This window comes from Coregonus clupeaformis, chromosome 6 (assembly GCF_020615455.1).
Source record: "Coregonus clupeaformis isolate EN_2021a chromosome 6, ASM2061545v1, whole genome shotgun sequence".
Classification (NCBI taxonomy): domain Eukaryota; kingdom Metazoa; phylum Chordata; class Actinopteri; order Salmoniformes; family Salmonidae; genus Coregonus; species Coregonus clupeaformis.
This window is the reverse complement of record NC_059197.1, coordinates 45966352-45983298: the sequence shown is the minus strand read 5'-3', so window position 1 is coordinate 45983298 and position 16947 is coordinate 45966352. Positions and strand designations below refer to the sequence as shown.

The 16947-nt window shown below is 41.1% G+C and overlaps 2 protein-coding genes across 2 annotated transcripts; one reads left to right on the top strand and one right to left on the bottom strand.

The window, feature by feature from the left end:
• The first annotated feature begins 227 nt into the window (after positions 1-227).
• On the top strand, positions 228-3815 carry LOC121568263 (transmembrane protein 199). Its single transcript, XM_041878819.1, has 7 exons — positions 228-315; positions 759-2143; positions 2238-2311; positions 2408-2497; positions 2608-2650; positions 2774-2886; positions 3139-3815. The coding sequence occupies exons 2-7, from the start codon at positions 1960-1962 to the stop codon at positions 3232-3234; spliced, it is 600 nt and encodes a 199-aa protein (XP_041734753.1). The 5' UTR covers positions 228-315; positions 759-1959; the 3' UTR covers positions 3235-3815.
• Positions 3816-7525: 3710 nt separating this feature from the next.
• sebox (SEBOX homeobox) lies at positions 7526-9189 on the bottom strand. Its single transcript, XM_041878818.1, has 3 exons — positions 8979-9189; positions 8427-8629; positions 7526-8282 (listed from the first exon to the last, which is right to left on the bottom strand). The coding sequence occupies exons 1-3, from the start codon at positions 9178-9180 to the stop codon at positions 7659-7661; spliced, it is 1029 nt and encodes a 342-aa protein (XP_041734752.1). The 5' UTR covers positions 9181-9189; the 3' UTR covers positions 7526-7658.
• Positions 9190-16947: the final 7758 nt, after the last annotated feature.

Sequence of the window (16947 nt, the reverse complement as noted above, 5' to 3'; positions counted from 1 at the left end):
TGCAAACTGGCTATTATTACTGTAGCTAGCTAAATTGGCTGCACAGAAGGTATAGCTAGGTCGTTGTTTGAATATTAAACTACGTACAATACTTCGTAACACGGAACAAAATCAAGTTTGCGCCAGAAGGGGTCCGTTTTTTCAGCTTTTCTCAAATATAATTTGTCCATTGCCATGTCAATCAAAGCTTGATGCTAACACATTAGTTGTATGCCCATTCGTTTTCATTGCAGCCCTGTTTGAACGCATAGTTACGCTTAACTCCGTATTCATGATGTATGATACTCAGTGAGTCAACTCACATCCAGCTAGCTGGTAATTATGAAGTTAAATGTTGTTGTTTTTTATCTAGCAATTTATCTTGTTGTGTCTGCATTGCCAGTGCTTAGTTTGGCTGGAAGCAGGTTAAGTATTGGGCAGGCAACCTCTGTGACTTGTTTTTTAGCTGGTGAATTTTAATGTAGTTTACGAAAGTTCAATCAGGAAGGCTGGTCTGAATGCTCGTTTAACTTCATCAAGCTGTTCACTCTGTTTCCCATCCCAGCAAAGGGTTACCAGCATCTGTCATCAGCATTCATCGGAGACGTGGCCATTTCCCATTAAGACTTTTCCATATTGTATTCTGTCTCTGTAGTTCATTCAGTTAAGCCTGTACTCGATTGAAGTACAGTTGCAGCAGTCAACAGGCAATAACTAGCTATAGGAGATGATCAATACATCTTTAACTCTAACCTATTTTTCTGGAATTTGTCTTTCAGCATAAAAATAACCTCCCTCTCCTACACCAGTGAATCAACGAGGATGAACAAGCAGCACTTCAGGTAGTTTGTCTTTGTATTGCCTAACCTTATGATAGTAGATTCTATGACTATGAAACTCCAGCCAATGCAAAGCGTCGGCTGGAGTTGTGTAAAGCTCGCTGCCATTGGACTCGGGAGCAGTGGAAATGCGATGTGTGATGTATGCCTTTTGTTTTGATGACACAACAAAGTAGCGCGCGCACACACCTGTGGAAGTTTGTTGCTTTCAGGGTCCAACTCCAGCTCCAACTGACAAGTTGAATACCATGTGTCTTTGTTTTTTGTTTTTTGAAGGGGTAAGGGGGTGGTCTCTAGATGATTATATCAGCCAATCAGGGCTGTATATGCAAACGTATTAACATTTGTATCCCCATGCCCACACAGTTGTACTGAGCATTTCAGTGGCCCAAGGAGGCTCAAGGAAATAAGTTATGAAAAATATATTTTGTAGTTATATATATATTTAAATAACACACACAGTGATTTACATGGGGGCTTTAATTATTATGCATTCATTTCAAAGCATTGTCATTGAACTAGCTATATCATTATTTTATTTCCCCTGACATTAACCACAATCAATTGAAATAATAACTATATTTGAAAACAATACTTGCACAAAAATCAACACGATAATAATTTCCCCTACATGTATACAAATACTGTATACTATGAACTATGTTTGAAAGTACAGTATTCTTGGTATTTATTTTTGAGTGGACATAGCTACCTACGTCAGATCCTGTCACAAGGTAAACATAGATGCTTCAGACAACTCTGGCTGCTTCCTCTCTCGGCTGTCGTTACTTCTAGTTAGTAAAATTAACTAAACTCTCATCATTACCGGACAACTTAAAATGGGTAGTTAATACGATGATTAGATGAATACTAAATGTATCAATTTGTGAAGAATTGGGAATGGATCATCTGTATAAACTGTCAACGTTTCCTTCTGGTCGTAGGTTTGCTAGCTAACGCCGTTAGCTGCTAGTTATCCTTGTAGCCAGAGCCTTCTCTTCTTGTAGCTAGCTAGATCAGCAGGCTAACTCTGCTCTACCAGCCAGTACGGGAGAATAACAACTAGCTAATCCAGCCACTTGTTAGCACAGTTCATTGTAGCTAACTACATAAGTTTGACAGTTAACGTTAGCTAAAGAGAATGGCGTCGTCATTTGTGATTGGAAACACATTTCGAGAGAGGGTAAGAGACTTGTTGGAGAAGGATGAGGCTTCAGTTCCAACAGAACTACAGAAAGAATTGGAGGATATTCTTCAACAGGAACAACCATCAACTCTGTCCTTCAGAACTGCAAGAAAACTTCATAAATGTCTGCAAGACAATGGTATTTATAAATACAGTTATATTACATATAGCTACACAGGTCTTACATTTCACGAATTAAGTACTAGCCTATGTGTGCTTTTCCTTCCTCTCAGGTCAACCCTTCTACCTTAATGAGTTGTTGGAGGACAGCTCATTGCACCTGCCTAAGGTTGAAACACCCCCCAGAGTAAGTGAGATCTCGGTGTATGGTTATTCCTTCAGTCACTTAATTTGATCTCCATCATGAGGACCACACTAAAGTGTTACACCCTGTTTGTGACAGAACCCTGTGCTTGTGGCTCGTCTGGAACGAATCAAAGCCAAGTTGGCCAATGAAGAATACAACAGGATCACACGGAATGTAAACACTCAGGTGAATTGCACAGTGCACACTCAGCATGTAGCCTACTGTATGTATTGGATTGACATATTTGGGTTTGGGGTTGTGTTGTTGATTCATACGAGTTCTTCTCTGCCCCCCAGCAAATTAATCGTCGTGAAACACTGGCAGACTTTGGGAGAGAAGGTTGGTATGGGTTACAAACATTTGCATGCAATCTGTCTCTAAGATTCTTACTGTCCTCTTCATCTACCTTTTCCTCAACCCATCCTCCTCTAATGTTGACGTGTGTGTGTGGTCTGTCTCTAGTGCGCTCAGCCAAAGCTGCTGTTGTGACAGTCTTAAACTTCCTAGTGACAGTGGTGGCGACGTTCGCTTGCTCCTATCTCGGCAGCCAATACCTCTTCACAGAGACAACGTCGGTAAGAATCCATACAAAGATCCCTCACTCGTACAAGCTGGGAAAGCATAATCCCCTATTGCCTGACGAGATTAATCGTGTCACTTAAACCTCGATTGCATGATAAGCGATGATTAAACTAGTACTGCATTGTGTTGTAATATGACAAAAATATTGTTTGAAAATGTAATCACGAAGAAAGCTACATTTCAAAACCCTTTAACCCTGTTTAAGAATCAGTATCTTTGTTGACATGTTTGCTTGTGTGTTTCAGAGGGTGATATCTGCAGTGATTGCTGCGTCCGTAGTCGGCCTGGCAGAGCTGTATGTTCTAGTAAGGACCATGGAGGGAGAGCTAGGAGAACCATAGCACCGGTCTGTGTTCTTATCAACAAAACACATTCCTGGAGAACTATGCCCTTACCTGACCCACCAGTGGACTTAAAAAAGGAAATCAAAGGGGTTACATTTACATTACATTTGAGTCATTTAGCTTTTTTGAGTCTTATCCAGAGCGACTTACATGAGCAATTAGGGTTAAGGGCACATCAACAGATTTTTCACCTGGTCAGTTTGGGGATTCGAACGAGCAACCTTTCGGATACTGGCCCAACCTCTTAACCGCTAGGCTACCTGAGTGGAAGTTAATGTACTGCTTTGACATAACCACAAAACTAGTGATAGGAATTGTCCCACGTTGTTCATAAATTGAAAACAGATTAGTGTGAAGATTTGAATGTGACCCAGATGTAAAACTTGTTTGTGCTTTACCATCGCTTCTCTATTATGAGGATGTTGACTCCATGTTTCCCAACTCATTTATTTACTGATGTGCACTAAACAAGTTGGGATATTTAGCTATTTATTTACATCCATTTTGCTTTTATAGGGCCTGTCTGTGTAGTCAGTATTGTTTGTCTATTCAATAAAATTTGCGCCCATGTAATTACATACTCTGAGAGCAGTTTGGTTCAATGTAAAAAAATATATATCTATTGTATATACAGAACCAGTCCACGGTTTGGACACACCTACTCGTTCAAGGGTTTTTCTTAATTGTTTTACTATTTTCTACATTGTAGAATAATAGTGAAGACATCAAAACTATGATATAACACATATGGAATCATGTAGTAACCAAAAAAGTGTTAAACGAATCAAAATATATTTGATATTCTTCAAATAGCCACCCTTTGCCTTGATGACAGCTTTGCACACTTGTGTTATTTGATAGTTTTGATGTCTTCACTATTATTCTACAATGTAAAAATAAAGAAAAACCCTTGAATGAGTAGGTATGTCCAAACTTTTGACTGGTACTGTATATACACACACAAACAAACATACCCCCTCTATGGTTAGGATTGAAGCCTTGAGCTGCTTCATAACAATTCTTGATAAATCCCTCTCTACCCTTACATTGAGCTTTTTAGCCCTGGTAATATTAGGGATATTCCATGTTCTATTGGAAATAAAATAGATTGTTGTTTTTGTTTATTGTACCTGTCCATTTACAGTAAACTTTGAGTGACAATTGTCTCACATCAGAGTGAGTACAATTGACCTATACTTGGGCTAGAAAAACTCCCAGGCACTGTCTTTGGAGAATATGGTTGTTTATGACTATACAGTAACTAGTGAAGTTATTACTCCAGCCAGCTCTCTAGCACAGGGTTTCCCAAACTCAGTCCTGTGGGGCCCCCTGGGTGAACTTTTTGGTTTTTGCCCTAACACTACACAGCTGATTCAACAGCTGTGCTATGGCAAAAACCAAAACGTGCACCCAGGGGAGGCCCCAGGACCGAGTTTGGGAAACTCTGTTCTAGCATATAGCTTACCTGCTGCCAGATGTGGCAAACAGTATTGTCTTCAATTGCCGATGGGCACTAATCTGTTTTGAGGTGAATTAGAGAGCAAGATGGATTTTACAGGCCAGAAACAAACAACCAATTACAGTTACCCTGAGAGCTGTATCGTACTTAAATCCCTTCTATGACAACACATATCTCTTTTCATGATTCAAAACAATTTTAATACGATATCTGGCTTGTGTTATGACTTTTCCCCCACCTATACTGTATCTGTGGACAATTTCCTTTCAGTCCTGTCCTTTCATATCAGTTGAAAGATTAAAGGATGTAACTACATCTGGAATACAAAAAAGTATCTCTCAAAGATCTGAGATTTGACACCCGGATTAAGGGTTTATTGAAAGATTATTTGGTATTAAAGATGATTATGATATGCAGAGATCACTGTCCAGCAGGCCGGGGTGAACTGTCATAGTGCTCTTGTCATATCTTTACTGTATTACTCACATGTAATACTTCAATGGAGACCTTAAACCCAGCTAGAATTAAAGAGCTGGTAAGCTGATAGACCCTGAGCTTCAGTTTTAATTTATTTCTTATTATTAATTTTTTCCTCTGTCCACCCCATACTTATGGGGGGGAAAAAGAAATCTTTGGGAAATAATTATTTATATCGTGGTATCTTTCCACAAGGAATCATTTTAATCAGGATATTTTGAAAGATAATACTACCGGAAACATGAAATGTTGAATCAAATCCACCTAGAATGAAGAACAGACCAAATGGATCTATGAGAGCTGATTCTATGTCAGGAAGAATACAAATACCTCAGTAAACAACTATGTAACGTTACAGCACGTTATGCATATTGGTCCTCTTATAATCATAGCAGAAAGCTGCTTGACCATCAAAGACCTTACAAAATAAAACTATGAGAGGGCTCTCCTATAGGTAACCCCATCTCTGTAACCATATATTATTATTTTACTGTTTTAAAAAGGTCATATTAAACTTCTAATCAATCATTACAATGGTGAAATAAATCAATTTATTCCTCTTTGGATGAAGTAAACATACATATTATGATTATTCACAAGCTAATGAAAGACACAAGATATAAGATCCACACATTTAACAACAAAATAAAAACAAAGAAAATGTTACAATTGGACAGATTTCTGCCAATGTGGAGAGACAGACAACACGCATACAGTGCCTTCAGAAAGTATTCACACCCCTTGACCTTTTCCACATTTTGTTGTGTTACAGCCTGAATTTAAAATTGATTAAATTGAGATGTGTCATTGGCCTACACACAATACCCCATAATGTCAAAGTGGAGTTATATTTTTAGAAATGTGTACAAATTAATTAAAAATGAAAAGCTGAAATGTCTTGAGTTAATAAGTATTTAACCTCTTTGTTATGGCAAGCCTAAATGAGTTCAGGAGTAAAAATGTACTTAACATTTTCGTCATTTAGCAGATTTACAGTTAGTGAGTGCATAAATTTTTCATGCTGGCCCCCCCCGTGGGAAACGAACCCACAACTCTGGCGTTGCAAGCGCCATGCTCTACCAACTGAGCTACAGGAGACTTAACAAGTCACATAAATTGCATGGACTCACTATGTGTGCAATAATAGTGTTTAACATGATTTTTGAATGACTACCTCATCTCTGTACCCCACACATACAATTATCTGTAAGGTCACTCAGTCGAGCAGTGAATTTCAAACACAGACCAGGGAGGTTTTCCAATCCCTTGAAAAGAAGGGCACCTATTGATATTATTAATTACACTTTGGATGGTGTATCAATAGACCCAGTCACTACAAAGATACAAGCGTCCTTCCTAACTCAGTTGCTGGAGAGGATGGAAACTGCTCTGGGATTTCACCACGAGGCCAATGGTGACTTTAAAACAGTTCCAGAGTTTAATGGCTGTGATAGGAGAAAACCGATGATGGATCAACAACATTGTAGTTAGTCCACAATACTAACCTAAATGACAGAGTGAAAAGAAAGAAGCCAGTACATAATACAAATATTCCAAAACATGCATTTGTTTGCAATAAGGCACTAAAGTAAAACTGCAAAAGATGTGGCAAAGAAATTTACTTTATGTCCTGAATACAAAGCGTTATGTTTGGGGCAAATCCAACACAACACATCACTGAGTTCCACTCTTCATATTTTGAAGCATGGTGGTGGCTTCATCATGTTATGGGTATGCTTGTCAGGACTAGGGAGTTTTTTAGGATAAAAATAAACAGAATAGAGCTATGCACAGGCAAAATCCTAAAGGAAAATCTGGTTCAGTCTGCTTTCCAACAGACCTGGGAGACAAATTCGCCTTTCAGCAGGAGAAGGCCAAATGTACACTGGAGTTGCTTACCAAGATGACAATGAATGTTCCTGAGTGGCCTAGTTACAGTTCTGACTGAAATCATCTTGAAGATATATGGCAAGACTTGAAAATGGCTGTCTAGCAATGATCAACAACCAACTTAACAGAGCTTGAATAATTCTTAAAAGAATAATGTGCAAATATTGTACAGTCCAGGTGTGCAAAACTCATAGAGACTTACCCAGAAAGACTCACAGCTGTAATCCCTGCCAAAGGTGAGTCTAACATACAGTATATTGACTCAGGGGTGTGAATACTTATGTAAATGTATATTTCTGTATTTCATTTTCAATAAAATTGCTGAAATGTCTAAACGCATGTTTTCACTTTGTCATTATGGGGTATTGTGTGTAGATGGGTGTGATTTTTTAAAATATTTAATAAATTTTGAATTCAGGCTGTAACACAACAAAATGTGGAAAAAGTCAAGGGGTGTGAATACTTTCAGAATACACTGTATTGGGCAAGTGTTATAGCCTAGTGATCCCACATCGGTTTGTGCTGTCTTGCCTCCTGGCAAGACAGCACCACCAGAGCTGGGACCACCAGGCTATAGGTAAGCAGGGGCAGGACATTAGAACTCCAGGAAGTTGGTGACAATAGCAGCATTATAGATCAGGTCCGAAATGTATCCGATTGAGGTCTGGGGGCCCACCTGAGTATGATGACCCTGTCCTTGAGTCACATCCCAGTACATCTGCTGTGGATGGGAAGGGACAACCTGGTCCACTGAGGTTTGATGACCATATCTGGCCTGTGACTCAGCTAGAGTCTGTGGATTAAAGTTCCTATACCCTGAGGTCCCCACACAGGGCTGGTTGAACCCATCCCGGAATGGCCGTGAGGAGTGTGCTTGCCTTCCAATGGGTGCAGTGGTAGTAGCAAGAGATCCCAGGTGAGATCGGCGGTCTTCCTCCCACAGTAGGGATTCTGCCAGGTTTGGGGAGACCGGTGTAGGCTGATGAGACACAGGGTTGCTGTAGAGACGGATCCAGTCAGAGTAGAACTGCTGACCATCATCACACTGAATCTGGTCTGGTCGGAACATCTCCCCCATTGTGGTTGGGGTGAAGGAGGGACCAGGGGAGGGGACCATTGGGCGAGGTTGGCATGTTGCACCTCTTCCAAAAGTAGTCTTAGTTGATTTGGTGAGTCTTCCACTCTTGATACTTCTTGCCCGTCTGTTTTGGAACCACACCTGTGAAAAATGAGTAGAGTCAGGTAAATATGTTGTTGTAGCCTAAATGCAAAATATATATATATATATATATATATATATATATATATATATATATACAGAAAGTGTAAATAACTAACTTTTAGTTATTATCACTTCACAAACCTGTATCTTGCTTTCAGGTAGATGCGTATGTGCGGCCAAGCGTTCACGGAGAGTGATGTCTGGGTACGGCGTCAGAGCGAAAGCTTGTTCTAACTCAGACAATTGGGCGCGGCTGAAGATGGTTCTTTTGCGTTTCCTTTGGCCCTCTGTAAACCCGCTTCTCTCAGGTTCGGGTGATGAAAGTCCATTGTCATTCCTCACGTCTAAACAACAACAAAAACAACAATTTTGAGAAATTAAAATTTGGCTAATCTATGATTCATAGATTATTATTTAAGTAGCCTAAAATACCGGTATAGCGTTAGAAAATTATTAAAGACAATTGAGGAATTATTAAACGAAGTGTACCGTATGTTTTCGTTTCGTTTTCATCTGCATTTCTGTTTAAATCAATGGATATCTTTCTATATATTATAACTTTATGTTTTTGTTTGTTTCTTTGTGCTCTAAAATATAACTGTCACAATTGTAACATATTTTTTTTACTTTGATGGTAAGCTTTTACGCATAGGCCTACAACCGGAACATTTGAAAATTATTTACATAGCCTACCTTTACATTGATCTTGGTCTCCAAAAAGTGCAGTAAAATCCATTTCTTTATGGCAAGTCAGTCTGTGTGCAGTGAATTCTTGATTGATGAAGAGAGATAGAATTCCATGTACCTCTACAGCTTGGTCTGGTGATGCGTAAATGATGCGCTCAGCGCTGGGTAGCGGTGCCCTCTTATAGCGGGAACACCCTCTCAATCCCATAACGCCCACGGTCCACCCCAAATTAATCTGGGCACGTTCAGGTGTTACAGGCCTATAGTGGAGCCCAGTACCCACCTCTCAAATCCTGAATTGCAGATGGTGACCTTGCCACGAATTGACAAGAAACAGATGAAAGCGGCAATGGTGTATAAACCCGCTGTTTCCGCTGTCGCTGTTGTCTGACACTCCCTGTGTCAGACTGTCAGATCTCGTCCCGGGGCAATCGACTGCAAAGAGGAACCCCGTGGAGATTGGAGCGCAGGGCAGGCAGCGCTTGTTGAATGCACAAAGCAGAGTCAATCTACATAGGCCTACTGTCTCATAGCCCATTCACTGCGAGAGTAATATTTGTTCTTCAGCACCCCATTTGCTGTCCTGTCATTTGTCACATGCCTACTAAAAATTAATTGCCAAATTATGCTTAATCGAATTGATCAATATTGATGACAGACGTTATCATGTGCAATATATATATATATATTTTTTTTATAGGCCCAACTCAACAAATTGATTTGTTGAGTTGGGCCTATAAAAACTAATTCGCAAATTCTCTCTCAATTAATTACAATATATGTATATATTTTTTCGGGGCGATTAGGATGAACGAAAAGTAAACTATAGCCTAACTATTATCTTATGCAGGAAAAAGCCTAGCAACTTCAAAAGCTGGTTTCACACTTTCTCTTCCTGTGTATTGAAGTCAATTAGCCTAGCGATCGATTTCCATTTCCTTGAACACCAGTTCAACTTCTGAGAAAAGCTCTAAATACACCAACGTACACAAATCCCCAAATTTACATTTCTGAACGAAGCTGGAAGGGTTTAGAAGAATACACATTGTACAAGCACGAACTCCGTATCTACTCTTTTTTAATGAGCCAATTAGTAATGGTTTATATTGGCCTGTTCTACCCCTTTCCTTTTTTCTCCTTTTATGTGAAAGGATCATGCTAAATAATCATAAAACATTTTGGTCCTCAAATGTGTTCATTTATTGCTAAAGTATTCCAATTGTGCGCCGCCCCATGGGTCTCCCGGTCGCGGCCGGCTACGACAAAGCCTGGATTCGTATCAGGATCTCTAGTGGCACAGCTAGCACTGTGATGCAGTGCCTTAGACCACTGCACCACTCAGGAGGCCATCATCTATCATCTGTATACCACCCCTACCTTGTCACAACACAACTGATTGGCTCAAATGCACTAAGGAGGAAATAAATTCCACAAATTAACTTTTAAGAAGGCACACCTGTTAATTGAAATGCATTCCAGGTGACTACCACATTATTCTGGTTGAGAGAATGCCAAGAGTGTGAAAAGCTGTCATCAAGGCAAAGGGTGGCTATTTGAAGAATCTCAAATATAAAATATATTTTGATTTGTTTAACAATTCTTTGGTTACTACATGATTCCATATGTGTTATTTCATAGTTTTGATGTCTTCCCTATTATTCTACAATGTAGAAAATAGTAAAAATAAAGTGAAAACCCTTGAATAAGTAGGTGTTCTAAAACTTTTGACCGGTAGTGTGTATATATACAGTTGAAGTCGGAAGTTTACATACACTTAGGTTGGAGTCATTAAAACTCGTTTTTCAACCACTCCACAAATTTCTTGTTAACAAACTATAGTTTTGGCAAGTAGGTTAGGACATCTACTTTGTGCATGACACAAGTAATTTTTCCAACAATTGTTTACAGACAGATTATTTCACTTATAATTCACTGTATCACAATTCCAGTGGGTCAGAAGTTTACATACACTAAGTTGACTGTGCCTTTAAACAGCTTGGAAAATTCCAAAAAATGATGTCATGGCTTTAGAAGCTTCTGATAGGCTAATTGACATAATTTGAGTCAATTGGAGGTGTACCTGTGGATGTATTTCAAGGCCTACCTTCAAACTCAGTGCCTCTTTGCTTGACATCATGGGAAAATCAGCCAAGAAATTGTAGACCTCCACAAGTCTGGTTCATATAATATGCCATTTAGCAGACACTTTTATCCAAAGCGACTTACAGTCATGCGTGCATACATTTTCTTTTGTGTATGGGTGGTCCCGGGGATCGAACCCACGACCTTGGCGTTACAAGCGCCGTGCTCTACCAGCTGAGCTACAGAGGACCACTGTTGGGAGCAATTTCCAAATGCCTGACGGTACCACTTTCATCTGTACAAACAATAGTATGCAAGTATAAACACCATGGGAGCACGCAGCCGTCACACGGCTCAGGAAGGAGACGCATTCTGTCTCCTAGAGATGAACGTACTTTGGTGCAAATCAATCCCAGAACAACAGCAAAGGACCTTGTGAAGATGCTGGAGGAAACAGGGACAAAAGTATCTATAGCCACAGTAAAACGAGTCCTATATCGACATAACCTGAAAGGCCGCTCAGCAAGGAAGAAGCCACTGCTCCAAAACCACCATAAAAAAGCCAGACTACGGTTTGCAACTGCACATGGGGACAAAGATCGTACTTTTTGGAGAATTGTCCTCTGGTCTGATGAAACAAAAATATAACTGTTTGGCCATAATGACCATCGTTATGTTTGGAGGAAAAAGGGGGTCCTTGCAAGCCGAAGAACACCATCCCAACCGTGAATCACGGGGGTGGCAGCATTATGCTGTGGGGGTGCTTTTCTGCAGGAGGGACTGGTGCACTTCACAAAATAGATGGCATCATGAGGAAGGAAAATTATGTGGCTATATTGAAGCAACATCTCAAGACATCAGTCAGGAAGTTAAAGCTTGGTCGCAAATGGGTCTTCCAAATGGACAATGACCCCAAGCATACTTCCAAAGTTGTGGCAAAATGGCTTAAGGACAATAAAGTCAAGATATTGGAGTGGCCATCACAAAGCCCTGACCTCAATCCTATAGAACATTTGTGGGCAGAACTGAAAAAGCGTGTGCGAGCAAGGAGGCCTACAAACCTGACTCAGTTACACCAGCTCTGTCAGGAGGAATGGGCCAAAATTCACCCAACTTATTTTGGAAGCTTGTGGAAGGCTACTTGAAACGTTTGACCCAAGTTAAACAATTTAAAGGCAATACTACCAAATACTAATTGAGTGTATGTAAACTTCTGACCCACTGGGAACGTGATGAAAGAAATAAAAACAGAAATAAATCATTATCTCTGCTATTATTCTGACATTTCAAATATTTAAAATAAAGTGGTGATCCTAACTGACCTAAGACAGGGAAGTTTTACTAGGATTAAATGTCAGGAATTATGAAAAACTGAGTTTAAATGTATTTGGCTAAGGTGTATGTAAACTTCCGACTTCAACTGTACAGTGGGGAGAACAAGTATTTGATACACTGCCGATTTTGCAGGTTTTCCTACTTACAAAGCATGTAGAGGTCTGTAATTTCTTTCATAGGTACACTTCAACTGTGAGAGACGGAATCTAAAACAAAAATCCAGAAAATCACATTGTATGATTTTTAAGTCATTCATTTGCATTTTATTGCATGACATACAGTGAGGGAAAAAAGTATTTGATCCCCTGCTGATTTTGTACGTTTGCCCACTGACAAAGACATGATCAGTCTATAATGTTAATGGTAGATTTATTTGAACAGTGAGAGACAGAATAACAAAAAAAAATCCAGAAAAACGCATGTCAAAAATGTTATAATTTGATTTGCATTTTAATGAGGGAAATAAGTATTTGACCCCTCTGCAAAACATGACTTAGTACTTTGTGGCAAAACCATTGTTGGCAATCACAGAGGTCAGACCTTTCTTGTAGTTGGCCACCAGGTTTGCACACATCTCAGGAGGGATTTTGTCCCACTCCTCTTTGCAGATCTTCTCCAAGTCATTAAGGTTTTGAGGCTGACGTTTGCAACTCGAACCTTCAGCTCCCTACACAGATTTTCTATGGGATTAAGGTCTGGAGACTGGCTAGGCCACTCCAGGACCTTAATGTGCTTCTTCTTGAGCCACTCCTTTGTTGCCTTGGCCGTGTGTTTTGGGTCATTGTCAAGCTGGAATACCCATCCACGACCCATTTTCAATGCCCTTGCTGAGGGAAGGAGGTTGTCACCCAAGATTTGACAGTACATGGCCCTGTCCATCGTCCCTTTGATGCGGTGAAGTTGTCCTGTCTCCTTAGCAGAAAAACACCCCCAAAGCATAATGTTTCCACCTCCATGTTTGACGGTGGGGATGGTGTTCTTGGGGTCATAGGCAGCATTCCTCCTCCTCCAAACACGGCGAGTTGAGTTGATGCCAAAGAGCTCCATTTTGGTCTCATCTGACCACAACACTTTCACCCAGTTCTCCTCTGAATCATTCAGATGTTCATTGGCAAACTTCAGACGGGCCTGTATATGTGCTTTCTTGAGCAGGGGGACCTTGCGGGGGCTGCAGGATTTCAGTCCTTCACGGCGTAGTGTGTTACCAATTGCTTTCTTGGTGACTATGGTCCCAGCTGCCTTGAGATCATTGACAAGATCCTCCCATGTAGTTCTGGGCTGATTCCTCACCGTTCTCATGATCATTGTACCTCCACGAGGTGAGATCTTGCATGGAGCCCCTGGCCGAGGGAGATTGACAGGTCTTTTGTGTTTCTTCCATTTGCGAATAATCACACCAACTGTTGTCACCTTCTCACCAAGCTGCTTGGCGATGGTCTTGTAGCCCATTCCAGCCTTGTGTAGGTCTACAATCTTGTCCCTGACATCATTGGAGAGCTCTTTGGTCTTGGCCATGGTGGAGAGTTTGGAATCTGATTGATTGATTGCTTCTGTGGACAGGTGTCTTTTATACAGTTAACAAACTGATATTAGGAGCACTCCCTTTAAGAGTGTGCTCCTAATCTCAGCTCGTTACCTGTATAAAAGACACCTGGGAGCCAGAAATCTTTCTGATTGAGAGGGGGTCAAACACTTATTTCCGTCATTAAAATGCAGATCAATTTATAACATTTTTTACATGCGTTTTTCTGGATTTTTTTGTTGTTATTATGTCTCTCACTGTTCAAATAAACCTACCATTAAAATTATAGACTGACAATTTCTTTGTCAGTGGGCAAACGTACAAAATCAGCAGGGGATCAAATACTTTTTTCCCTCACTGTAAGTGTTTGAAACATCAGATTAGCAGAACTTAATATTTGGTACAGAAACCTTTGTTTGCAATTAATACGTTTCCTGTAGGTCTTGACCAGGTTTGCACACACTGCAGCAGGGATTTTGGCCCACTCCTCCATACAGACCTTCTCCAGATCCTTCAGGTTTCGGGGCTGTCGCTGGGCAATACGGACTTTCAGCTCCCTCCAAAGATTTTCTATTGGGTTCAGGTCTGGAGACTGGCTAGGCCACTCCAGGACCTTGAGATGCTTCTTACGGAGCCACTCCTTTGTTGCCCTGGCTGTGTGTTTCGGGTCTTTGTCATGCTGGAAGACCCAGCCACGACCCATCTTCAATGCTCTTACTGAGGGAAGGAGGTTGTTGGCCAATATCTTGCGATACATGGCCCCATCCATCTTCCCCTCAATACGGTGCAGTCGTCCTGTCCCCTTTGCAGAAAAGCATCCCCAAAGAATGATGTTTCCACCTCCATGCTTCACGGTTGGGATGGTGTTCTTGGGGTTGTACTCATCCTTCTTCTTCCTCCAAACACGGCGAGTGGAGTTTAGACCAAAAAGCTCTATTTTTGTCTCATCAGACCACATGACCTTCTCCCATTCCTCCTCTGGATCATCCAGATGGTCATTGGCAAACTTCAGACGGGCCTGGACATGCGCTGGCTTGAGCAGGGGGACCTTGCGTGCGCTGCAGGATTTTAATCCATGACGGCGTAGTGTGTTACTAATGGTTTTCTTTGAGACTGTGGTCCCAGCTCTCTTCAGGTCATTGACCAGGTCCTGCCGTGTAGTTCTGGGCTGATCCCTCACCTTCCTCATGATCATTGATGCCCCACGAGGTGAGATCTTGCATGGAGCCCCAGACCGAGGGTGATTGACCGTTATCTTGAACTTCTTCCATTTTCTAATAATTGTGCCAACAGTTGTTGCCTTCTCACCAATCTGCTTGCCTATTGTCCTGTAGCCCATCCCAGCCTTGTGCAGGTCTACAATTGTATCCCTGATGTCCTTACACAGCTCTCTGGTCTTGGCCATTGTGGAGAGGTTGGAGTCTGTTTGATTGAGTGTGTGGACAGGTGTCTTTTATACAGATAACGAGTTCAAACAGGTCCAGTTAATACAGGTAATGAGTGGAGAACAGGAGGGCTTCTTAAAGAAAAACTAACAGGTCTGTGAGAGACGGAATTCTTACTTGTTGGTAGGTGATCAAATACTTATGTTATGCAATAAAATGCAAATTAATTACTTAAAAATCATACAATGTGATTTTCTGGATTTTTGTTTTAGATTCCGTCTCTCACAGTTGAAGTGTACCTATGATAAAAATTACAGACCTCTACATGATTCGTAAGTAGGAAAACCTGCAAAATCGGCAGTGTATCAAATACTTGTTCTCCCCACTGTATATATATACACACTACCGGTCAAAAGTTTTAGAACACCTACTCATTCAAGGGTTTTTCTTTATTTTTACTATTTTGTACATTGTAGAATAATAGTGAAGACATCAAAACTCTGAAATAACACATATGGAATCATGTAGTAACATTTACATTTTAGTCATTTAGCAGACGCTCTTATCCAGAGCGACTTACAGTTAGTGAATACATTTTTATTTATTTTTTTATACTGGCCCCCCGTGGGAAACGAACCCACAACCCTGGCGTTGCAAACGCCATGCTCTATCAACAGCTACATCCCTGCCGGCCATTCCCTCCCCTACCCTGGACGACGCTGGGCCAATTGTGCGCCGCCCATGAGTCTCCCGGTCGCGGCCGGCTGCGACAGAGCCTGGATTCGAACCAGGATCTCTAGTGGCACAGTTAGCACTGCGATGCAGTGCCTTAGACCACTGCGCCACTCAGGAGTAACCGAAGAAGTGTTAAACAAATCAAAATATAGTTTATATTTGAGATTCTTCAAATAGCCACCTTTTGCCTTGATGACAGCTTTACACACACTTGGCATTCTCTCTCAACCAGCTTCATGATTAACAGGTGTGCCTTCTTAAAAGTTAATTTGTGGAATTTATTTCCTCCTTAGTGCATTTGAGCCAATCAGTTGTGTTGTGACAAGGTAGGGGTGGTATACAGAAGATAGCCTCCCGAGTGGTGCAGTGGTCTAAGGCAGTGCTAGCTGTGCCACTAGAGATCCTGGTTCGAATCCAGGCTTTGTCGTAGCCGGCCGCGACCGGGAGACCCATGGGGCGGCGCACAATTGGCCCAGGGTAGGGGGAGGGAATGGCCGGCAGGGATGTAGGTCAGTTGTTAGAGCACGGTGTTTGCAATGCCAGGGTTGTGGGTTTGATTCCCACGGGGGGTATGAAAAACGAAAAATAATGTATGCACTCACTAATTGTAAGTTGCTCTGGATAAGAATTACTGAAATGTAAAATGTATAGCCCTATTTGGTAAAAGACCAAGTCCATATTATGGCAAGAACAGCTCAAATAAGCAAAGAGAAACGACAGTCTATCATTACTTTAAGACATGAATGTCAGTCAATACGGAACATTTCAAGAACTTTGAAAGTTTCTTCAAGTGCAGTCGCAAAAACCATCAAGGGCTATGATGAAACTGGCTCTCATGAGTACCGCCACAGGAATGGAAGACCCAGAGGTACCTCTGCTGCAGAGCATACGTTTATTAGTTACCAGCCTCAGAAAA